Genomic DNA, 25,902 nt, shown 5'->3' with positions numbered 1-25,902 from the left:
TTAACAGCATCACTCCACCATTCTCTGCATATTATGGGTTGGTAAAAGTGACGCAGGTGATGGAGCACTCAAAGGGTAGACCCAGGGCTGCATCACTTTTTGGGTGGGTAAGAGTGCCTCCTACTGGTCTGAGCCCTAAAAGAGTGGCCAGTGTTCCAGGGACATTTTCAGTGCTAAAGGAAGTGGGTAGGTCACCTATTGGAATGAAAAGCTGACAAGGGGCTGGTGGCTCATGTCTGTAATCCCAGCACTTTGGGAGGCTGAGGCAGGTGGATCACTTGAGGTCAGAAGTTCGAGACCAGTCTGGCCAACATGGCGAAACCCGTCTCTACTGAAAATACAAAAATTAGCCAGGTCTGGTGGTGTGCACCTGTAATCCCAGTTACTCAGGAGGCTGAGGTGGAGAATGGCTTGAACCTGGGAGGCAGAGGCTGCAGTGAGCAGGGATCACACCACTGCACTCCAGCCTGGGAGACAGAACAAGACTCTGTCTCAAAAAAAAAAACCCCAAAAAACAATAAAACAAAAAAAAAGGCTGATAAGGACCCTCATGTGGGTCTAGGAATTAGCCCAAAGCTCTAACTTCAAGACTGAGGCTCAAAAATCCAGCTCCTCCCGGCTGACCTTTCAGATGGTGATTGTAAAGGCAATTAGCAAATGGACTTTAGAGGACAAATTCTGGAAATTAATCGTCCTTAGGAATCACATCAGGAAATGAGGTAGCCAGTTAATTTGGGGACAAGGAAGCTCATTGGGAAATGCACCTTGGGTCCCAAGATGCATAAGGCTGTGAGGACTCAGGAGGTGCCTGTGTCTTGGAGAAGCTTCCAGTTAAATGGAAAGATGGAGGTCTGTCTTCTCTGCAGATGCCAACATGGGGTGCTTCATTAGTTGGCCAAGGGTGGTCAGTCCGGCTTGTGCAGGGCGGTTTGGCTTCCCCCGTTGTTATGCCAGCAGGCAGCTGTGACTGGGAGAGGGGAATTCTGGAGAGATGGCTTCTGACTGCAGGAGCCAGCTCCATTTTGGGTCCCCTGGCTTTGTGTTTTTCTGGCACATCCCGAGTGACGCAGTGAGGGCACCAGAGGCCAGCTGAGCAGCAGGAGCCATTGTTCCTTACAGGGAGCTGACACCTTCAGTGCCGTGCGCCTGTTGAGCTGTGGGCAGGTTCCAAGTCATTAAATGTATTGGGCTCAGAAGCCTGGTGACCATCAGCCTGGAACATCCTTGCAGAGAGCTCCTGGTGTTCTCATCTGGGTGCCTTGCTCTGATGTCCACACTGCCTTGGGAGGTACCTGACAAGAGAAGGGACTCAACATATTCAGAAGTTTTTGCATATGGGGAGCTAATTACTGCTTTTTGAAATATGCATTTACCACCAATCACAACTTCCATGGTGCTGGGACTGCCATGGCAACTAAAAGCATATCTGAAAATAAAATGTCATTTTTTTTTTTTTTTGCGTTTCTACTGTAATGACACACTTGTTTCTCCTGTTTAACTTAACGAGCTAACTAGAGAAGTCTCCAAGAGTTTCAGCATGTGCAGCGTGTGTGGGGAAGTGGGTGTTGTAGTGTGTGTGAATATATGAGTCATAGGCATGTGTAAGTGAGCGGCGTACGGGTGCGTGCTGATGGGGACAGAGTGTGCAGCTGTGTGAAGTTGCGTGGGAGCCATGTGGGTGTGGGGGTGAGTGCTCCTGGGCATATGTCTCAGGAAACAGGCGAGTGAAGACATGCCTGTTTCCCCTTTGCCTTCTGCCATAATTGTAAGTTTCCTGAGGCCTCCCCAGCCATGCTAGGTGGGTCTAAGATCACCTCTAGGCTATGAATGTTACAAGGCTGATCTGTGAGCACGCATCTGAAGACCAGTGTGTGCATGTGTGTGTTTGAGGCCAAGTGCTGTTACGTGGATGCATTGCACACGTGCTGTTTGGTGAGACATGGCTTCTTGCTTTGAGACACTTACTCTCTTTAAGGTATCTTTGAGATCTCAGCCCTTGGGAAGTTCCAGCCCAGTCACAGGACATAACACCCTTCCTGTCCTATCTCATCATTCCTGTGGGATGGAGGGCTCAACTCTATCCCACAACCTTGGGGAACCAGAGACCTCAGAGGTCAGGGGCACCCAGACACCATCTGGTCCAGATCTGAGCTAAGGACACGAGGGTTTCTGGTCCAGGTGGAAATTACAAAGCATCCAGTTGGTTTATGTGTCTGTCCTTCATTCATTCACCCCTGGTTTATGTGTCTGTCCTTCATTCATTCACCCCAGTGGCTGATGAGTTACGCACAGGGCCTTGGGCTGAGCCTGTTTCATTCGAGCCAAATGAGGCTAATTTTCAGTGGGTAGTGTGTGTGCAGATTTACAACAATGATCTACAACAATAATGTCCACCATCCACATACAGCTCTTCAAGCCTTCTTCCTGCTTTCTACAGTCATTTTCTGAGCCTGATCTCCTAAAATCTGACTTTGACAGGAGACCGCTTCCCAGGCGTGGGCATGCACCTCTCGCCGGAATTGAGAGAGCAGAAAGAGGGCAGAGGGACTCTTCCCAGGATGCAATGTTCAGGGGCCAAGCAATGAGAAATGGAGACTCATCTGTGTGTGGCTGCGAGAAGCCATTGCCTGCTGCAACGTGCAGACATCCTTATGAGCACAGCTTTCTCAGATAGGTCCCTGATCCATGGTGGCCAGGGCTTTGTTGGTTTCGTCACCAACGTCTTCCAGTTACACTCTCTGAACTTCACATCTCTAGAGAGTCTTTGTTGGTCTTCATTACTGTTTGTTTTTAACTTCAATGGAACCAAAAAGAACTGACATTGATTAAATGTGTGTTCAATACATGTTTATTGAGCACCAGTTACTTTAAGGTTGTTCCTGCCTGGGCTTAAATGCCACACAGTGTGCATCTAGCCTGGGGTTTTTCTCAACACAGTGTTGGGAGGAGGGGATGGAGGTTGTAGACAAATGACAGTAGAAGTAGGCAGAGATGAGGGGTGCCTTAACTCAACCAAGGGAGAGGGCCAGGTCAAGGACAGCTTTTCAGAAGAGGTGACAGCTGAGCTGAGTTGTAAGGGACAAGTAGGCGGTAACTGGATATCAGAGAGAGAGAGAGAGAGAGATAGAAAGAGGATGTTGCCACTTGGTGACATCAAGTGGACGTAGAGATTCCGTATGCGTGGGCTGCAAGTCTGCACTGGAGCTGGTAACGGGATGCCGTCTTGGATGCTCTTTGCTTTAAGGAAGTTAGGAGGATATTGCCCTGGGATTGTGACAGCATCACCAAGTTTGGGAGACTTGGCAAGAGTCCTTCACCGTTAGACGGTGATTTCCAGCTCAGTCCCTCATTTTGTTTCTGTGGATTTCCTGGTGTCAGCAGCAAGGAAACAAATGATGCTGGCGAGGTGCTTTGCTTCCTTGCAAGTTGCAATCACGTTGGCGGCTATAGATCTCTCCACACTGCTCATACTCCAGCAATGCCCATGTGAGTACGAATGGAAAAATACCTGTAAATATTAAGGTTGGCTCCAAAAGCCCATTATTGGCTTGTTGTGCATTACCCTCTGGTGACATTGAGGCCTTATTAATAACTAAACATCTGTCACAACTGTAATTATATTTCTTGTGCCAGGATTGTGTTTCTACCATTGTCCTGTGTAAACACGGAAGGGAGGGTGTGAATTATTTAGGCGGCCGGCTTTGAGAAAAATAATCGCCCAGCACTGTGCAGGCTGTAAGTTTCTGTCAACTCCTTTCAGAGTCTCAGTGCCTTCGCTGACGTTCCTTTGATGTGCTCCTAAATCTCTCTGAGAACATCGCCCTGGACCCCCGATGCGGCTGCCAGAGCAACCCGGAGAGGGGAAGCCCGAGAATGAGAAAAAGGGGGACGGAGGAGCCCTCGGACGGGGAGAGGAGCCGCCGAGGAGCCAGGCCCCCGACTTCCCCACCTGGCAAGTCTTCTTCCCCCAAACCCCAGGATCTAGATTGTTTGGCAGCCCTCAGGTAGGGGGTGGTGCGGGGTCCAGGAACCTTTGCCGCTGCTGCGTGTCTAGGTTGGAGAGGAGAATCTATGAACTGAACACCTGGGAGAGCTGTCCCGGCTGGGTACAGAGATTCTATCCCCTTTCTTGAGCCTATTTGAGATGTGTGGATGGGACGAAGGGACGGGTTTGCAAACCGACTCTTGGGGAGAGACATGCTTGTTTTCAGGTGAACAATGACAAATACAACTTACAGAGTGTGGACTATGCACTAGCATAAAAATGGAAGCTTTGCATCGACAATTTCAATCAATTCTCAAATAATTTCATAAGGATGTTGTTAGTCTCGCTTTGACAGGAGGAAAGTAACACAAACATTAGGCAGCTTGACTGAGATGACACAGCCAAAGGCAAACCTGGGATTCCTACCCAAGTCTCTCTGAATTCCACCCCTCCTCCCACCGCTAAAAAAAAAAAAATTATGTTCCTAACCACTAGGCTACCCTGTGTCTCTCTGGTCATTGATGCGGTCAGTTCGGGGTAAAGAGTTTTCTATGCTACCAAGCCACAGGCCTCCATGGGTTTTGTTTATCTTACTCTTTTTCTTTTCCTCGGAGACCCTCGGCTGTACAAACTCAAGAGGAGTTGCAACTCTGGTTGTGGTTTGGTATAGAACGCAGTTTTGGTCTGTGTGATGCTGGCATCAAGGAATCGGTCTGTGGTGAGTCCTATAAATGGGTACATTCTGAAATTCTCTTCCTAAGGCTGTTCAGAATGGGATCTCCAGCTCTAGCCACCAGCTTTCAGTGGCGGCTGAAAGCGTATATGGTGGGGGCAGTTAGTTTAGAGATAGGCTTATGGGGAAGAAAAGGAAGTGGATGTATTTATGGTGACTACAGCTCCTGGTGTTCAGCAATTTCTCCCATGAGCAGGGGGCCAGACTGTAGGATCCAGGAACAGGATGCTGCAAGACTTTGTTCAGAACCTTCTCCAACACAGCTTGACATTTGAGACGCCAAGGGCGGGAGCTGATGAGACCCCTGGCCAAGGGAACGCTGACCAACTGGGGGAGCCACTCTCTCAGCCTCTGAGGAAGGATCTAGAATAGGACAGCGTAAAGCTGGAAATGACAAATGCTGAAGGGCACGCTCAGAGCAAGGAAGGCTGGCTAGAGTCAGAGAACATTTTGGGATGGTCTCCCCATCTCAGCTCATCCCTTCCAGGAGAGGACCCCCCACCAAAGGCAGGCGTGGTTGGACTTTCACCAGCCTAGGATAAATGAAAGGACGGTGAACACTTCCCCTGGGAAAGGGGTGGGGCATGTTGAAAAAAGGAGGTAAGAACTGAGTCAGAGAAACATTTCTGTAAGTCCTAGGAGGGCTGCCTTGAGTGACAAGTACAGTTGGTGGGACGGAGGAAAGGGATATTTGCCTGCCTCTGTAGATCTGAGGATATCACACAGCAAACAGAAAAGAAATCTTTTTGCTCAACACATTGTCACATTAAAAATGTTTCCCCATTTTATCCTGCATTTTGGGAACTTGGCATTTTTTGGCCAGAGTTGTGAGCAGCATGAATTAGGCAGTTTAGTGTCACCTGTCTCTAGGGGACAGCGATGACCCAAGGAGTCAGTTTCTCCCAAGGCATGTGCTTCTCTTTTGGAGTTGAACATAAACTCCCTTTAGGGCCTGGGGCTAAGGGTCTCTACACCTCTGGCTGTTCCCATCACACATTTGCATGCACGTGCACACACACACACACACACGCACAATGAACATGCTTTTGTTTTTGTTATTCCATCCTTGGGCATGTACCCACACATTCCCCAAAGATTTCTTTGTGTAGTGGGCTGAGAGGGAGAGAGCCAAAAAGCAGCAGATTAGGTGGGGCCAGAGGAGGGAGATCTGTGGTCAAGATCTTGGCTCTAGGGAGTTGGACGTGGAGGGGAGTGGGAACATGTCTTATCTGGAACGTGTTCTCCCATTAGGTTCAGCAGTAATGTCATCTCTCAGAGCGCATCACCTCTTGCCCTTCAGTTCTCTGGCTGGCAACCTCCTTCAGATAAAGCACAGCCTGGGTATTGTGAGACCTTTGAGAGAAAGGAGTAAAAGAGAAGGCAGTCCCCATCTACAGGTCATCTTCTCCAGGTGCACTGAAAGAAGAATGTTGACACCTTAGCAAAAACAGGGGCACCAGGGGCCTCCTCTGACCCCAAAGCATGCTCAAAGAGCCACCACTACTTCCTAGCTGTGGTGGCCTGAGCAGTTATGCACAGCGTGGGCAGGGCAGGCGAAGTTAGAAAGCAGAGAGGAGCCTCCTTGATGTGTCTCGTCTTCTGTCTCCAGATCACTTTCACATCTCCCAGAGCCATATTGGTTGCAAGGGACAGAAGGCCAGGAGAGTTCTCAGGAATGAAAAGGGAAACATGCTAGGGATATTTCCATGGGAGTGGGCAGAGGGTGGGTCTCGTGAAATCCAAGTCCAGAGGTGCAGCTCTGGGATTACAGGTGGCTGCCACCAAACCCAGCTCATTTTTGTATTTTTAGTAGAGACGGGGTTTCACCATGTTGACCAGGCTGGTCTCAAACTCCTGACCTCAAGTGATACACCTGCTTTGGCCTCCCAAAGTGCTAGGATTACAGGCTTAAGCCACCGTACCCGGCCTTGATTCCTTCTTAATCTCACCTCATGTAATGTAGCCTCTGCTCCCATCAGTTTACTGATCAGATTCTGGAGGGAACGAGAGCTAGTGTCAGAGCAGAAGGAACGATGCCAAGCAATGGCCAGTTCAAAATTTAGCTCATCATCAAAGACCTAGAAGGATGTGGAAAATCTGAGAAAGCTAAGTCTCTTGCGTTTCTCTGTCCATGTGAAAATGATTCATGTCAAATAGCTACCCATTTAACAGTGATCAAATGGAGGAATCAGTGTGGTCTCAATTCCAAATCCCCTGGGAAACAAGCCCATTGCTGTCCATTCCTGATCAAATCAATAGTGCCCAAGAGAAGAGGGTCAGATGTATGAATGCAGCTGCTGCTACTCTAAATGGGCGGACAGAAGATGGGGAGGGGGAGTGACTGGAGAACTGGGGTGCCTCCTCACCCCCATGTATTAGTCCATTTTGTGCTGCTATAAAGGAATACCTGAGATTGGGCAATTGATTAAAAAAGAGGTTTATTAGGCTCATGGTTCTGCAGACTGGACAAGAAGCATGGCCTAATCTGCTTCTGTTGAGGGCCTCAGGAAGGTTCCAATCATAGTGGAAGGCAAAGTGGGAGCAGGAATGTCACATGGAGAGAGAGGGAACAAGAGAGAGGCAGGCTCTTTTAAACAACCAGCTCTTGCATGAACTAATAGAGTGAGAATTCACTCATTATCACAGGGAGGGTGCTGAGGCATTCATGAGGCATTCGCGTGCATGACCCAAACCCCTCCCACTAGGCCCCATCTCCAACACTGGGGATCATATTCCAACATGAGATTTGGAGGGGACAAATATCCAAACTATATCATACCAGTTCCTTGAGCTATTATATGTATTTCTTATTCTTGGAGTTAATTGATGCTCCATGAAGTGCTGGGAAGGTATTTGCTATTAAGGCTTTAAGTTGGAACTTTTCAAGAAGGTAATCCCTACAAGACCCAAAATGATGAACTGTGACTTGTGGAACAAAAGCAATAGGTTACGCCAGGCGCAGTGGCTCACTTCTGTAATCCCAGCACTTTGGGAGGCCGAGGTGGGTGGATCATGAGGTCAAGAGATTGAGACCATCCTGGCCAACATGGTGAAGCTCTATCTCTACTAAAAATACAAAAATTAGCTGGGCATTGTGGTGTGTGCCTATAGTTGCAGCTACTTGGGAGGCTGAGGCAGGAGAATCGCTTGAACCCAGGAGGCAGACATTGCAGTGAGCTGAGATCATGCCACTGCACTCCAGCCTGGTGACAGAGAGAGACTTTGTCTCAAAAAAAAAAAAAAAAAAAAAAAAGGCAATAGGTTAGACAGAACCGGCTGGGGACTGGAGAGGTAGGACCCCACCCTTCCCACAGCCAGCCTTCCTTGCAGTCCGTTGTCCCCCCATTTGTCAGCCTACATCACTGCAGAAGATCCTTGATTGTCCACTCATGTCTTTGCTAAGGTGTCAACATGCTTCTGTCAATGCATCTGGAGGAGGTGACCTGTAGATGGTGACCTCCTTCTCTTCTCCTTTCTCTCAAAGGTCTCACAAGGGAGTGAAGCAAGGAAGCCCTGACCTTTTTTCTAGCCTGTCAAGGTGACTCCTTGGCAAGGAGGTCTGAAAGGACACTTTAGCAGAAGGAAGCAGTGGGTGCCTCCCTCAAGTCACTGTATGGTCTTGAGCTCATCTTTGGCTTATAATGGAAGAGTTGGGTGTGATCAATGGTGTTTAATTTTTGTTTTGTTTTGTTTATAGAAACTTTTCTAAAATAAGTCATGTGGGGAATGCTAATACTCAGAAAAAGGACCCACTTTTGTTGGAGCAAGGTGTGTGTGTACATATTTGGGATAATGGGGTGTCTCCCAAGATCCCTAAGAGGAGCAGTGAAATCCTTCACTTCTTTACTTTTTGTCCAGACTTTGAGATCTGGAGCTCTTTGGACCAGGTCTAGAGCTGACTCATCCATGATGTCACCTAGAAGACAGACTCCAGGAATTAGAGTGATGCCCAGGTAGCTTCCACAAATGACAGCTAAGTAAACAACCCCACCACTGTGGTGCGGCTCCAGCCCAATCCAAAGGAAGCTTTTTTATTCATATGGGGAGAAATGGATGTGCACTATTGATATATGATCTAAAAATATCTCATGTTCCAAACAAAGTGTTTTTTCGTATTTTGAAATGAAAACGTGTAGACAAAGCAAGGATTTAGAATGCATGACTCATTAAATTGCTGACTCTGAAAGCAATGGAAATTCAAAGGGAACTTTTCTCTCTAGTTCTCCCTCCCACCCCTGCTCTGAATAGCTTATAAAAAAGTCTACACATAAACAAGACCTGTAAACTTCCTTGTGACGGAAGGTCACGCACAGTGAGAGGCTGAAAGAACTCAGCCTTTGTTGCCTGGATGCTGAGCTGCTCTTCCTTGCTAGATTGGAATCATCAGCTGGACTCCTCCTTGCTTGCCATCTTTACTTCTCCTCTTCTTGCATCTCTTCCCTGTCCCTAACAGGTGTCCGAGGACTTCCATCATGGCCCTTCTCTGGCCAATGGTCCTTCTTCCCTACAATGCTTGGCTCTTCTGGACTTCAGCGGTGCTGAACTCATCGGCCCTAAAAGGATGCATCATCCAGGAGCTGTGTCTTAGGGGAAAGTATACCTCACGTGGTACGCTAGCAGGATGCAGCAGTGGATACCTTCATCAAGCTCATCCTTGGCTTATAATGGAAGGGTTAGGCATGATCAATGGTGTTTAATGGTTTTTTGTTTTGCTCGTAAAAGCTTTTCTAAAATAAGTCTTATGGGGAATGCCAATACTCAGAAAGAGGACCCACTTTGGTTGGAGCAAGGTGTGTGTGTGTATGTATTTGGGAGAGTGGGTGCCCTCCAAGACCCCCAAGAGGAGCAGTGAGATTCTTCACTTGAGGCTACTGGTAGACTTTCATATGCTTGTTCCTAACCATTGTGTAAAAATCTCTGCTTCATTGAGGAGCACATTCCCTGCCTCCCTCTCCCTCGTTGCTATCACCTGCTTTTCTTCTAGTCACCCATTCACTCCTGGAATTCCCTAGCAGCTTGTTCATTCTTATATCTACCGCAAGTTGTGATCATACCGGGGAGATGAATGAGCATGGGGATGACCAGGCAACATTCTCACCTCTTGTTGCCTCAACTTCAACTCTTGTGACCTTCTTTCCTGTTGACTTTCACTCCTATGGCCTCAACCTTGATCTCGTCATTCTCTAGAATGTGGACCCTCTGGGTAGGTGCTCACACTGCAACCTGCCTCTCTGTGGCATCCTCCTTGACAGCTGTTTTCCATTGTTACGTCTGCTTCAGTATGTGGAGTGCTCCAGGGGAAAATCCTACACGGGTTGAGTATGATGGCTTAGGCTTGTAATCCCAGCACTTTGGACGGCTGAGGCAGGAGGATTGCTTGAGCCTTGGAGCTCAAGACCAGCCTGGGCAACATAGTGAGAACCCCATCTCTGCAAAACTAAAAAAAACCTTAACCGGGCACGGTGGTGCATGCCTGTAGTCCTGGCCACTTGGGAGGCTGAGGGGGGAGGATTGCTTGAGCCCAAGAGTTGGAGGCTGCAGTGAACTATAATCGTGCCACTGCACTCCAGCCTGGGCAACACAGAAAGACCCTGTCTTACTACTCCTCCTCCTACTGCTACTACTACTACTAAAAGATTCTACAAGGATATGGGACACAGATAAATGATCCTATATACTTCTAACCTTCAACCTCAATGAGGTCCTCAGTGTGAGTCATGGTTCTAGTGATCAGGTCTCCATGACTATTTCAACCCCGACTCACTTGTCTTAAGAATGGTGTCACCTCCTCACTCACAATTGAAACAAAGACTCCAGGCAGAAACGTCCTCAACTCCCTGTCCACCTAACTGTCACCTTTTCTACATTCAGCTCTGTCTTTGCCACTCCCTGTCCATGATAGTAGAGGATGGTCCTTTCCCAAGTCCAAGGACCACCTGCCACATGTGCTGGAATATCTCTTCCCTGCCGCACTGTCTTCAGGGACCTTATTTCATCAATGATAGCTCCTCCATCCTATTCACCAATGTCTTATTTCTTCCCCCAAGAAAAATTGCATACATTGCTCTATTTCCCCACTTTTCGTTTCCTCCTTTTTTTTTTTTTTTGAGAAAAAGTCTCCCTCTATCACTCAAGCTGGAGTGCAGTGGCATGGTCTTGGCTCATGCAACCTCTGTCTTCCAGATCCAAGCGATTCTTCTGCCTCAGCATCCCGAGTAGCTGGGATTACAGGTGCCTGCTACCAAACCGAGCTAATGTTTGTTTTTTTAGGAGAGACAGGGTTTCACCATGTTGACCAGGCTGGTCTTGAACTCCTGACCTCAAGTGATCTGCCCGCCTCAGCCTCCCAAGTCCTAGGATTACAGGCTTGAGCCACCATGCCCGGCCTTGATTCCTTCTTAATCTTGCCTCATGTAATGTGGCCTCTGCTCCCACCAGCTTACTGATCAGTTTCTAAAGGGAACAAGAGCTAGTGTCAGAGCAGAAAGAGTGATGCCAAGCAATGGCCAGTTCAAAATTTAGCTCAACATCAAAATGTATCTGGTGAGTTAAAAAAAAAAAAAAAATATATATATATATATATACACATACACACACACACACACACACACTTGGGAAAGGACTGTCCTCTACTATAATGGGCAGGGAGTGGCAAAGACAGAGCTGAATGTAGAAAAGGTGACAGTTGGGTGGACAGGGAGTTGAAGACGTTTCTGCCTGGAGTCTTTGTTTTATATATATAATATATTATAATATATAATATATAATATATATTATATATATATATATTTGGAGGCCCTACCTCCTAAATCAGAAACTTTGTAGGAAGCACCTGGAATTCTGATCGCTGGGCTCCTTCCCTGACATCCCTGCCAGGGTCTCGGAAGTCCCCAGGGCGAGGATTTTTGTCACCCTGCTGTCAGCTCAAGCATGCTTTGCTCACTCTTGTTCCATTGACCAAATCTTTTCCTTCTCAGTTTCCGCCATCCAATGGGAGTTTCAAATGATCTTACCTGAGAAACTTTTCATCACTCTTTTGCCCTCCTGGAGATTCTCGTACCCCACCTCTTCACAATCCGACTTTCACCCGGGATCCATTGACTTCCTTTGTGATTCTTCTAATGCAGCATGTTACAGATGAATGATCCTCAGAACATCAATGTAAATAAATATTCCTCTGAAGGTGCTTCATGGTCAGTAAAATTTGGATGATGCTCCATACTATATCTGCCTCTTGGAGAATATCAATGCAAATTAAAATCTTAGTGATGCCCTACAGTCAAGAAAATGGTTTATCTTTGTTTATCTCAGTTTTTCCAAATACAATTTGAGCCTGGAATCCTGGATGTGAGTGAGTGTGTGTGTGTGTATGTTTGTGTGTGTGTATGTGTTTGCTAAAGCCTGGAAGCCATCCATTAAGTGTTTATTTTCTCTCCTGGAGACATACCTAGTTCTTAGATCAATGCAAATAATAGATAACTGACATATCCTGGTGCCCATGAATGCTCACACCCTCATTAATTCAGGTGCCATTGGTGTGCCAGGCGCTGTGCTGCATGTTGGGGGTAAAAAGATGAATAGTCCCTTTCCTCTTGCAGTTTACAGGTTCATGGGGGAGATGCGTTACTACTCACCATAGAATTTATGTGTTAAGATACTTGCAAGCCCAGGGTGTGCCTAGGGGCACATCAAGTGACACACACACACATGCATGAGCACAGGTGTGGAGTTCCCATGTATACCATTCATTACTTATAAGACAAGAATAGAATGTAGGCTGGGCACTGTGGCTCACGCCTGTAATCCCAGCACTTTGGGAGACTGAGGTGGGAGGATCGCTTGAGTCCAGGAGTTTGAGACCAGCCTGGGCAATCTAGTGAGACTCCATCTCTACAGAAAATAAAATAAAGTAAAAGAATCAGGCATGGTGGTACCCTTGTAGTCTCAGCTACTCAGCAGGCTGAGGTGGGAGGATTGCTTGATCACAGGAATTTAAGGCTGCAGTGAGCTATGATTGCACCGCTGCAGTTCAGCCTGGGCAACATGGTGAGACACTGTCTCAAAAAAAGTCAATGGTATGCAACTTTTTTTCACTCAACAGTTTATTACCAGCATCCTTTTCTATTGTACTGCAATGTACTGGACCAGTCCTGTAATGATGTCTGTTCAGGTCATGCTCTGTTTTTGTTCTCATAGGCAATGCTTCAAAGAGCATCTGTGTATGAGCAACATTTATCCTTATGAACTTGTGCAAGCATAACTAAAGATACATTTTCTAGAAGTGAAACATCTGGGTCAAAATGTGTACATTTTTTTCTTCTGCTAGGTTTTGCCAAATTGCTCTCCAGACTTAGGGTACCAATTCACCTAAGGGAAGGGCTTTTGAGGACGAGGACACCAGAGTGGAGGGGAAGGAGGCAACAGAAAGGAAGTGCTTGAGGGTGATCATTAATGGAGTCATATGTCCCTGAGGAAGTGAGAGGGTGCAGGATCAAGAGAAATGTCGTCATGATGAAAAAAATTCTATATGCCCAAAGTGTAAATTCTGCACGCCACCGTACATATCACCAATGATCTTAGCTAAGAAATTTTGATCACTTTTTCATCTTCCTGGAGATTTGCTGACCTAATGTCTTGGAAATCTTCTGTTCGCTCAGGATCCGTTTACTTCCTATGTGATTCTTTTAACAAAACATGCCACAACTTGATGATTAACATCAATGCTGATAAATATTTTAAGAGTGCTCCGAGGCCAGGTACGGTGGCCCACGCCTGTAATCCTAGCTACTCAGGAGGCTGAGGCAGAAGGATCCCTTGAGCCCGGGAGGTGGAGATTGCAGTGAGTTGAGTTTGTGCCACTGCACTGCAGCCTGGGTGACAGAGTGAGACTCTGTCTCAAAATAGAAAAAGAAAACAGCTCTATGGTCAATAGACTAAATGGCTAAGCCCTAGGCACCTGACTCCTTCAAAAGGGCTTTGGCACATCAGAATTCTGTATACTTATTCTTTTGGCATTTGCCTGGGGGAACCCAGCTGTGGGACAGAGTACCTCTGACCTCTGATGATAAACAGAGTACATGTTCATGCAATGTCCTTCTTACCTCATCACAGGTAATTTAAGACACTTTACTGTTAAAAACATACTTCATATGTTATGGTGTAGAATGTTAGTTTTTAAGACAAAAATATTGGACTTTAAAGATGGTTCTTGCTTGTGTCTGGGCTGTTTTGGGCTATGACCCTGTAATTCTCCTTCATTAGAAGCCCTTTCATGGACAAATTTGGAATCACTGAGAGAGACTGAATTCACCTAACACACTCCTGGTGTTTGTACTAATTTTTTTTTAAGAGATGGGTCTTGCTGTATTGCCCAGGCTGGAGTGTCGTGGTGAGATCATAGCTCGTTGCAGCCTTGAACTTCTGGGTTCAAACAATTCTTCCACCTCAGCCTCCCAAGTAGCTGGGACAGCAGGTACATGCCAACATGCCTGGCTAATTAAATTTTTTTTAAGAGACAGGGTCTTGCTATGTTGCCCAGGCTGGTCTTGAACTCTCCTGACCTCAAGCGATCCTCCCACCTGGGCTTCCCAAAGTGCTGGGATTACAGGCATGTGCCACTACAATTGACCTGTACCAAATTTTAATTTGAGGATTTCGCTCCTATTGAGAAAGTGGGGTAGGGGAGAAGATTAGTCAATAGAGTTCATGCCCTAAATAGTCTTGCTGTTAGCAGAAGACAGTATGAAACAGTACTACTCTGGGTACAAGTCATTTCTACTCATCACAGTGCAAAGGGCACTGGAGAGACACAAGTTGGCCCTCAGTCCTGTTTTGCTATGTGCCCCTTCCCCGGTCTCTCCCATTAGAGCACCGTTCAGCTCTCCATCCATGAACCATGTAGCCGTCACAGGAGCCTCTTCTTCCTGAACTTCTCATCTCCTCTTAGTCTGGTTACTACTGCTTCATAATAAACTGCCCCAAACTCAGGGGGATAAACCAACAACCATCCTGCGCTTGTGGAATCTTGGGGTCAGGAATTCAGTAGAGACAGCTTTCGTCTGCTCCGGGATGTCTGATGCCTCTGTTGGAAAAACACAGATGGTTGGGGGCTGACGTTATTTGGTCACTTCCTTGTCAGGTGCCTAGGATGGGATGGCTGAAGGACTAGCTCAGCTGGGAGCATCTACATATGGCTTTGCCATGTGGCTTGCGTTCTGACAGCTTGGTATCTGGGTTGTAAGAAGAGCATCCTAAAAGGGAGCATCTCAGTGAGCCTTCCAAGAGAAACAGATGGAACCTGGTTGGCCTTTTAGGACTTAACCTTGCGAGCAGTGCTTCTGCCATACTCTAGGGGTCAAAGCAGTGCAAATCCTCCTAGATTCAGGGAGTGGAGGCGTAGATACCACATCTTAACAGAAGGAGGCTGAATGAATTTGGGGACTGCATTAGTCTGTTTTCACGCTGCTGATAAAAGACATATCTGAGACTGGGTAATTTATACAGCAAAAGAGGTTTCATGGACTCACAGTTCCATGTGGCTGGGCGGGGGCAGCTCACAATCATGGCAGAAGGTGAAACGCATGCCTTACGTGGTGGCAGGCAAAAAAATAAAAAAAAAAAAACCAAAAAACCCAAAAAAACCAAAAAACGAAAAAAAAAAAAACTTGTGCAGGGGAACTCCCATTTATAAAACCATCAGATCTCATGAGACTTACTCACTACCACAAGAACAATATGAGGGAAATCCCCTCCGTGGTTCAGTTATCTCCCACTGGGTCTCTCCTGCAGCGTGTGGGAATTACGGGAGCTACAATTCAAGATGATATTTGGGTGGGGACACAGACAAGCTATATCAGGGACCATGTTTTAAAACGACTACACTCCTTCATCATGCTGGATCCTTTTGCTACCTGCTCCTAGCAATGCACCTCTTTGGGATCTTCTGGTTTCTTGCTGGGTGAAATGGAAAAGTAGGATTTTAGGGGAAGTCAACATAAGATGCCTTCCAGCGATCTGAGGATCCTGTGGATACCTCTGCTCATTATTAGGTTTGAAGAGTGTTTATCTCTTAACATTTTCCTAACCTGTCTGGGCTTGGTACCATCTTAGCCCTCTGCAGCTTCACTTTGGGTCTACATCTGGGACTCTGGATCTATCATCTTCTTTCAATATGCGGCTGCTACCAAGTCACCAGCCTCTGGGGTTGGGAGGTGGGTAGGGAGGGTGAAATTTGTTTTACTCCATCCTCTCTCAATTCTCCACAACCCCGTTAACACACAGCAGATGTATATAAATCAGGTTTTACTGAAGACTTGGGAGTAACTGGAGAATTTCAATGTCAGGAAAAATTACAATGTACAAAGAAATCTTAAGAGTCAGAAAAAATATATTTTAAGGGTACTTTTGATGCATGGATCTCTTTGGCAGTCTGTTGAGGCCTGTGAATTATGTTTCTAAATGCATAAAATAGAATACTTGAGGTAACAACAAAGGAAATATATTATACATAAGTATGGTATCAAAAATATTAAGCAGAACAAATGTGTTGATATAATAACACATGTGCTTCTTTGTTGATGCATTAAATAATAAGGGCTATTGGTGGATAAAATAATCATGATTTTGAAGTGCTGTTATGGTAAGCATAAACAACATTTCAAAGTAATTGGGACAATGGGAACATGATAGGAAAATATTAGTGGCACAATCACAGGCATTGCTAACTCTGCGGTGCCTTGTGGCTTGCATTCCTAATTGAAGAAAATGCTGGATTTCATTTATAGGATAATGGAAATAAAGGTATATTCTTTCCCATCCAAATTTGTGGACCTCTTGAATTCTATTCTTGGGCACCCTGGCTGGTGAGTTTTTCAGCCATGTTTCACTGCCTCAGGGCAGCCAATCTCTCTTCTTTCTATCGCTCTTTTTTTTTGAAACGGAGTCTCACACTGTCGCCTGGGCTGGAGTGCAGTGGCGTGATCTCAGCTCACTGCAACCTCTGCCTCCCAGGTTCAAGAGATTCTCCTGCCTCAGCCTCCTGAGTAGCTGGGATTACAGGTGCCTGCCACCATGCCCAGCTAATTTTTTTGAATTTTTAGTAGAGATGGGGTTTCACGACGTTGGCCAGGATGGTGTCAAACTCCTGACCTCATGATTCACCCACCTTGGCCTCCCAAAGAGCTGGGATTACAGGGGTGAGCCACCGTGCCCGGTCCAAATCCCTCGTATTTCTTAGAGCCAGTGTTTCTTTTTTCAGGTCTTCCCAGGGCAAAGTTCCCACCCCTCCTTAGCCAACCTGGTCTCCCAGCCAGCCAGCCCATAGAATTCATCATACTACCCAAGCAGTAGGCCATGGGAATACTATTTTGGCAAATATCAAATTAGTGCTTGTTAATTCTCCTTTTTCTTTTCTTTCTTTTTTTTTTTTTAAATGGGATTTTGCTCTTGTTGCCTAGGCTGGAGTGTAATGGCTGCAATGGCGTGATCTTGGGTCACTGCAACCTCTGCCTCCCGGGTTCAAGGGATTCTCCTGCCTCAGCCTCCTGAGTAGCTGGGATTACCAGCATGCACCACCATGCTCAGCTAATTTTGTATTTTTAGTAGAGACAGGGTTTCACCATGTTGGCCAGGCTGGTTTTGAACTGCTGACCTCAGGTGATCCACCCATCTCAGCCTCCCAAAGTGCTGGGATTACAGGCATGAGCCACCAAGCCTGGCCCATTGGTATTTGATTGCAACTGAGCTTAAGTCAAGAGACTTTTTACCCCGGGGCAAGACAACAGTCATTTGACTTCTTAAGGAGACATTACACTTTAAAACCATGCTTCGTGGGCAGTGAAAGCTTGCAAAATTGAAGTCTAACAGGGAAGACTCAGATTTTTGAATTCTTTTCCTAGTGTAAAGAAGATGCCTTGGACACTTTTAAAGCTTAATTTTGAGGATGGAGCCAGAAAGAAGGAAGCTATGAAACAGAAGTAAAGGAATCTTCTATTATCTGATCAAAAGTTGGAGAAGAGAAGGGCAAAAGGAGAAAGAGACAGGAAAACTAGGATTCTTGCATCCTTCTCTCTTGGATTAGTCCCCAGGGGGTGTTTGATGTGAGTACCAGGGACAGGGGCTCCTGCCTTGCCCTTCCCTGGAGACCTTGGGAGCCCACTGGACAGAGCACCTGCTCAAAATGCTGCTTGCAAGTCTAGTTAAATGAATAGAGAGCGCAACAAGGTAGCTTTCCTGAGTCTCACTCAATGGCTGTGTGGTAACTGAAGGAGGCGCTGGATGCCAGGGTGTTTCCAGAACAGAGGATGGACTTAGCCTGTTGGGCCAGGTCTAGAGAGAGGGCAAAATAGAGACCCAGCGATCTGCAGCAAAACAGAGCTGAGAGGACGCGCAAACACTCAGGGCAGATACCAGGAATCCTGAAAGCATTGCACCAACTCGAAGGAGCCCAAATGCCCCAGTTCTGAACATCAGGATTGGAGGCCAGCCAGGGCACACCTGCGACTGCATGGTAAGACACATCCCCCCTGGAGACCAACAAGTGTCTGTGGTCACGTATGTGGGATCAGCACGCAGGATGCATAAACCACGATGCTCTCTCTTTCTCTACACATTTTTAGGCCATCTTTTAGGGAGAGGGCACAGATGGGGGAGACAATATGAGATTTAATTTTTTAAAAATAAACTTTATTTTTTTAGAACAGTTTTGGATTTGCAGAAACATTGCAAAGATAGCACAGAGTGCCCATATCCCCAACACCTGGTATCGCCCATTAGCATTTTATTTAAGTATGGTACATGTGCTGCGGTTAATGAACTACTTTGATACATTGTTATTCATTAAGGCTCATGATTTATGCAAATTTCATTGAGTTTTTACTTAATGTCCTTTGATCTCATTGTAGGATATAACGGTACCTTTGTTTGTTTGTTTGTTTCTTTTTTTGCATTTTTCCTTGCTCTCCAAGACTCCTGAGACCATGTCCAGGCGGGACAGGAGGTAGGAAGTATCTCTTGGGAAGATGGAAGGATGTGCCCCGTTTTAAAAATTTTTATTGCCGGGTGCAGTGGCTCACACCTGTAATCCCTGCACATTGGGAGGCCGAGGCGGATGGATCACGAGGTCAGGAGATCGAGACTATCCTGGCTAATACGATGAAACCCCGTCTCTACTAAAAATACAAAGAATTAGCCGGATGTGGTGGCGGGCGCCTGTAGTCCCAGCTACTCAGGAGGCTGAAGCAGGAGAATAGCATGAACACAGGAGGCGGAGCTTGCAGTGAGCCGAGATTGCGCCACTGCACTCCAACCTGGGTGACAGAGTGAGACTCTGCCTTAAAAAAAAAAAAAAAAAAATTATTTTTTTAATGGGCTTAATAACTGTCATTTTTATGGGTTACAGTGTAATGTGACACATTTGTGGATTGTGTATTGATCAAATCAGGGTAATTAGCATGTTCATCACTTCAAACGTTGATCATTTCTTTGTGGGAAGAACATTTTAAAAAATCCTTTCTTCTACTAGGTTGGTGCAAAAGGAATTGTGCGTTTCACCGTTAAAAGTCAATGGCGAAACCCACAATTACTTTTGCACCAACCGAATAACTCTTTGGAAATATACAACATACTATTGTTAACTACAGTCACCCTACAGCGCAATAGAACACAGAACTTATTCCTCTCACCTCACTGTGACTTTGTACCGACTGACCAGCCTCTCCCTATCCCCATCCCCCAGTTCTCCCCAGCCCCTGGTAACCACTATTCTACTCTTAACTTCTATGAGATCAACCTTTTCAGATGACATGTGGGTGAGATCATGCGGTATTTGTCCTCCTGTGCCTGGCAAGGGTGCATTTACTTGTCCTGTCTCCTTAGTTCCCCTTGGCTGTGACAGTTTCTCAGACTTTTATTTTTGATGACCCTGACAGCTTTGAAAAGTATTGGGTAGGTATATTGTAGACTGTCTCTCAGTTGGGATTCATCTGACGGTTTTCTCATGATTAGACTGGGGTGATGGGTTTAGGGGAGGAAGATCACAGAGGGGAAGGGCCATTTTCATCACATCGTATTAAAGGCTTACACTATCAACATGACTATCATGGTTGATGTTGACCTTGATCACCCGGTGGAGGGAGTGTGTGTTTGTCAGCTTTCTCTGCTGTGAAGTTACAACTTTTTCCTCCTTCCATACTGTATCCTTTGGGAGAAAGTCACTTCACAGACTACACTTAAGAAACAGGAGTTATGCTCCTGCCCCATGAGGTCAGATTACCTATAAATTATTTGGAATTCTTCCGTATGGGAGATTCCTTCCCTTCCTTCCTTCCTTCCTTCCTTCCTTCCTTCCTTCCTTCCTTCCTTCCTTCCTTCCTTCCTTCCTTCCTTCCCTTCTTCCTTCCTTCCCTTCTTCCCTCCTTTGCTTCTTCCTTCCTTCCCTCCTTCCCTCCCTCCTTCCTACCTTCCTTCTTCCTTCCTTTCTTCCCTCCCTCCCTTCCTTCCTTAGTTTGATCATGTATTTTCATAAGTATGGACTCATGGATATTTATTTTATACTTTGGGTTATGACCCAATACAACTTTTTTCTTTTATTGCTCAAATCGTCGTACCCTTGGCCATTGGGAACTGTTGCCCCCTGTGTTTTGAGAATTTTCTTACTTTCTGGCACTAAAAGATGCTCCAGGCTCATCTTGTGTATTGCTACTGGGGCATTGTTATTTCTAGGTCCCCTCAGCTGACAGAATAATGGAATATATGTATATATACTAACCCATGTATGTACACATATCTATACTTCTATATGTAACCATCTGTATCTATATTAAGTTAAACATGGGGTTAAGGCGAGCCAGGGCAAGGTGACAAGACTCCTTAAATTTTTTTGTTTTAATTAGCTAGGTGTGGTGGCATGCCCCTGTAGCCCCAGCTACTCAGAATCCTGAGGTAAGAGGATCTCTTGAACCCAGGAGTTCAAGGTTGCAGTGAGCTGTGATTACACCACTGTTCTCCAGATTGGGTGAAAGAGTGATACTCCATCTCTAAAAAACAACAACACATAGGTCTACACTGATGTCTCCAGCTGTAATCCATTATTACATGGTCATCCTAGAATTCTCCTCTTGTTTATTGGAAACCCCCACTTCAATACTGCAATCTGGCTCCTACCATCCACCATTTATTTGCTTAATTGCTTAGGTCTAGTTTACAAGTAATATCAGAATTGTTAACCCGTTCACCCATAGGAAACAGCCTTATCAACTAAAACGTTTATGTATAGTTCCTTTGCAGTGAGTTTTCTAGAATCCAGCCATTTCCAAAGTTACTTAGGTCAGCACTTTTCTCCTCACCCCTTCAGTGAGTTTGTGTCATGCCATTTGTAATACAGATTGATTTGTCACATTCTGTATTCCATCCTGGGATTCCATGGACCTCCTAGATCATTTTTTAAAATTTTCATGCATTAAGATTCATTCTTTGTGCCAAAGTTCAACGGGTTTTGACAAATACGTATTGTCATGTATCCACAGTTACAGTTCCATACAAAATAGTTTCACTGCCCTGAAAAATGCTCTCTGCTTCACCTCTTCATCCCTTCCCTTTATCCCTGAGAGTTTTGCCTTTTCCAGAATATTGTGCGATTGGAAGCATACAGTGGGTAGCCTTTTCAAACTGGCTTCTCTCACTTATATATCTGCATTTAAGATTAACCCATGTCTTTGTGGTTTGATAATTTGTATTAGTTGTTTTTACACTGCTATAAAAAACTACCCAAGACTGGGTAATGTATAAATAAAAAAGGTTAAATTGACTCACAGTTCTGCATGGTCAGGGAGGCCTCAGGAAACTTCCAGGCATGGTGGAAGGTGAAGGGGAAGCAAGGACCTTCTTCACATGGCAGCAGGAGAGAGAGTGTATGATGGGGAAACTGCCACACACTTTTAAACCATTAGATCTCGTGAGAACTCAGTCACGATCACAAGAACAGCACAGAGGTAACCACTCCCATGATTCAATCACCCCCACCAAGTTCCTTCCTTGATGCCTGGGGATAAGAATTCCGATGAGATTTGGGTGGGGACACAGAGCCAAACCATATCAATATGGTATTTCTTTTTTTATAACAGAATAATATTCCATTTTCCTTTGATACCTGGGGATGAGAATTCGAGATGAGATTTGGGTGGGGACATGAAGCCAAATCATATCAATATGGCATTTCTTTTTTTATAACTGAATAATATTCCATTTTCCTTTGACACCTGGGGATGAGAATTCAAGATGAGATTTGGGTGGGGACATGAAGCCAAACCGTATCAATATGGCTTTTCTTTTTATAGCTGAGTAATATTCCATGTTATAGATGTACCACAGTTGGCTTATTATCCATTCACTTATTAAAGGACACTGTAATTGCTTCCACTTTTCTGTGATTCTGAATAAAGCTGCTATAAACATTTGCATGTAGATTTTTGTGTGGACATAATGTTTTCAAATTAGTTGAGTAAATACCTGAGATCATGATTGCTGAATCATGTGATAAGATTATGTTTAGCCTTGTAAGAAACTTCTAAATTATCTCCCAAAGTGACTATACCATTTTGTATTCCCATCATCAAGGAAGAAAGTTCCTGTTGCTTCATGTTTTTGCTAGCAGTTATTACTGTCTTTTAAAACATGCTCTAGTCATTCTTATAGGTGTGTAGTGGTACCTCATTGTATTAATTTGTAATTCTCTGTGATGAATGATGTTGAGCATCTTTTCATATGTTTATTTGGCGTCTGTATATTTTTCTTTGCTGAGGAGTACATTCAAATCTTTTGACTACTTTTCCCATGAGATTCTTTGTTTTTTTTTATTGTTGAGTTTTACCACTTCTTGGTATATTTTGACTACAAGTCCTTTATCAGATATGCATTCTTCAAATATTTTTCTCCTCCCAATCTGTGGTTCATCTTTTCATTCTCTTAAAAGTGTGTTTTAAAATATTAATAATGTCCAAACTAGCAATTTTTTTCTTTTATGGATCATGCTTTTGGTGTTTTATCTGAAAGCTCACCACCAAACACAAGGTCACCTCTAGTTTCTCCTATGTATTCTTCTAGAAGTTTTATAGTTTTGTGTTTTACATTAAGGCCTGTGATCCATTTTGTTTTCTTGAGATGGGGTCTCACTATGTTGCCCAGGCTAGAGTGCAGTAGCTGATCACAGGTGCAACATAGCATACTGCAGCTTCGAACTCCCAGGCTCAAGCAATCCTCCCCCATCAACCTCTTGAGTAGCTGGGACTACAGGCACACAACACCAAGCCCCATTTTGAATTAATTTTCATTAACCCAAATTAATAAAAAGGTGTAAGTTCTATATTTAGGTTCATTTTCTTCCTCTCTTCTTCTTTCTTCTTTTTAAGGTTCATTTCTTTTTGTATGATCATTCAGTTGTTCCAGCAGCATTTGTTGAAATCAACATACGTTTTTTATTCTCTCTGTGGTCTTCTGATCCCCCAGGAATAGATCTTGGAGAGAATATGCACACAGTTGCAGACATTCACTCACCTCCCAAGGAAAAATTATACTTCTCAGAGACAGTTTTGTATGAGTCCACATAATGGAAAAAACTATTTTATTAAAGGCTACATAATCTGCAAAAATGTCCCCTGCCCATAATGGAGAAAGCATTTTGCCTCCTTCTTCTTCCAAGTCATATCCAGGAATGCAATTAGGCATAAGAAATGGGGATTAGTATTGATGGGCATTTGGGTTGGTTCCAAGTCTTTGCTATTGTAAATAGTGCTGCAGTAAACATATGTGTGCATGTGTCTTTATAGTAGAATGATTTATAATCCTTTGGGTATATACCCAATAATGGGATGCTGGGTCAACATGTATCCCTATGTAACAAACCTGCATGTTCTGGACATGTATCCCAGAACTTAAAGTAAAATTTTAAAAAGGGATTATTGTGATGCTAATGGGACAACAGGGCCAACTCCTCTGTGTCCCCACCCTTAGCTGCACTATGGATTGGAAAATAAGTTGTGAAATCATTGCTTATTCTCTACTGGGCAGGAACAAATGTTCAGACAGGACTTTTCTTCTCCTCATTGTAAAGACTCCCTGCTCTGTCCCTTCCCAGAACAATTCCTTGGAGGTAGGATGGGGTCCTATACTTGCAGTTATACAAGGACCATCTGCACCAGCTGCTGGGGACAGAAGTGAAGACGGCATCCCATAGGGCCTGCTCTCCGGGTGTCACATTCTAGACGTGCAGGCAGCCAACAAACATGAAAAAATGCTCAACATCACTAACCATCAGAGAGAGGCAAATCAAAACCACAATGAGATACCACCTCACACTAGTTAAAAAGTCAGAAAATAACAGATGTTGATGAGGCTGCAGAGAAAAGGGAAGGCTCATACTCTGTTGGTGGGAATGTAAATTAGCTCAACCACCGTGGAAAGCAGGTTGGAGATTTCTCAAAGAACTAAAAGCAGAAGTGTCCTTTCACCCAGCAGTCTCATTACAGAATATAGACCCAAGGGAAAATAAATTGTTCTGCCAAAAAGACACATGCACCCTTATACACTGCAGTACTATTCACAATAGCAAAGATATGGAATCAACCTAGCTGCTCATCAATGATGGATTTGGATAAAGAAAATATGCACATACACCATGGAATACTATGCAGCCATTAAAAAGAATGAAATCCTGGCTGGGCACGGCGGCTCATGCCTGTAATCCCAGTACTTTGGGAGGCCGAGGTGGGTGGATCATGAGGTCAAGAGATGGAGACCATCCTGGCCAATATGGTGAAACCCCGTCTCTACTAAAAATACAAAAATTAGCCAAGTGTAGTGGCGTGCACCTGTAGTCCCAGCTACTTGGGAGGTGGAGGCAGGAGAATCGCTTGAACCCAGGAGGTGGAGGTTGCAGTGAGCCAAGATCACACCACTGCACTCCAGCCTGGCAATAGAGTGAGACTCCATCTCAAAGAAAAAAAAAAAAAAAAAAGAAATCCTGTCCTTTGCAGCAACATGGGTGCAGCTGGAGACTATCATCCTAAGCGAACTAACGCAGAAACAGATACCCAAATACTGCATGTTCTCATTTATAAGTGGGAGCTACACATTGAGTACACGTGTACATAAAGACTGAAACAACAGACACTGGGGACTACTAGAGGAGGAAGGGAGGGAGGTGGGGAAGGGTTGAGAAACTACCTGTGGAGTACTCTGCTGACTACCCGGGTGATGGATAAAATTGTACCCCAAACCTCAGCATTACACAATATACCCATGTCACAAACCTGCACATGTACCCCCTGAATCTAAAAAAAAAATTGAAATAAAAAAAATGCGCTTCTAATAACAGTCACCAGGAAGCATTTTTCTGACAGTCTGTCACTCACTCTTTGGAAACTTAAGCCTCCCAGACTCTGCAGAGGTGTTTCTCACATGTCTGTGCGCCCAGATTCTCTTAACTTCTTGCCTGATGGCTGTCATTTTTCTCCCTTTCTCATTGTTCATCATTAAGACGGTCCTCTACCATGAACATCTTGTACTGACAGAAAAATTCCTATTGTTGATCTCCCCGGGCCACAGCTAGAAATGCCCAGGGACAATGCTCCCATCAGCTGAAGGACTTGTTTCCAACACTTGCAGCTTTGATTCCTCTTAGGGTCCATCCAAGGGGCTTGCATTTCTGTTTTGTTTTGCTTGTACATTGCAGTGATTCTTTTCCCCCCCACCCATAATGTTAAAAAATGTTACTAGCACTTATTTACCTGTAAGTCTCTTATCATCAATTTCGGCAGGAAGTTGTGATCCACTTTGAACTTCATACTTTTTAATCAGTTCAGAAAAGAAACTTAAGGTTTGCATTTTTCTGATGATTGTCTCTCTCCTATGGGTTTGGCTTACTTCTTGGAACACCTATAATTCTTTTTTTTTTTTTTAAATTTTACTTTAAGTTCTGGGATACATGTGCAGAATGCGCAGGTTTGTTACATAGGTATACGTGTGCCATGGTGGTTTGCTGCACCTATCCACCCGTTATCTAGCTATTTGTCCTAATGCTCTCCCTCCCCTTGCCCCCATCCCCCTGACAGGCCCCGACGTGTGATGTTCCCCTCCCTGTTTCCATGTTTTCTCATTATTTAGCTCCCACTTGTAAGTGAGAACACGGGGT

The 25,902-nt window shown here is 44.9% G+C and overlaps 1 protein-coding gene across 7 annotated transcripts in view; it reads left to right on the top strand.

The window, feature by feature from the left end:
• The window catches only part of CALN1 (calneuron 1), a 664,605-nt gene that overhangs the window by 40,985 nt on the left and 597,718 nt on the right, over nt 1–25,902 (top strand). For 5 of the 7 annotated variants that reach the window (XM_045389747.2, XM_045389748.3, XM_074034848.1 and 2 more), the window contains exon 2: nt 3,761–3,952. The exons of the other annotated variants lie outside the window; for them this stretch is intronic. In XM_045389747.2, coding sequence (XP_045245682.1) covers nt 3,834–3,952 — 119 coding nt within the window. In that variant the 5' untranslated portion in view covers nt 3,761–3,833. The remainder of the gene's footprint in view (nt 1–3,760; nt 3,953–25,902) is intronic. 7 annotated transcript variants of the gene reach the window in all.

The sequence above is a fragment of the Macaca fascicularis genome, chromosome 3 (genome assembly GCF_037993035.2).
Source record: "Macaca fascicularis isolate 582-1 chromosome 3, T2T-MFA8v1.1".
NCBI lineage: Eukaryota > Metazoa > Chordata > Mammalia > Primates > Cercopithecidae > Macaca > Macaca fascicularis.
Note: the sequence above shows the minus strand (reverse complement) of the source record. Positions and strands in the feature narration are given on the sequence as shown.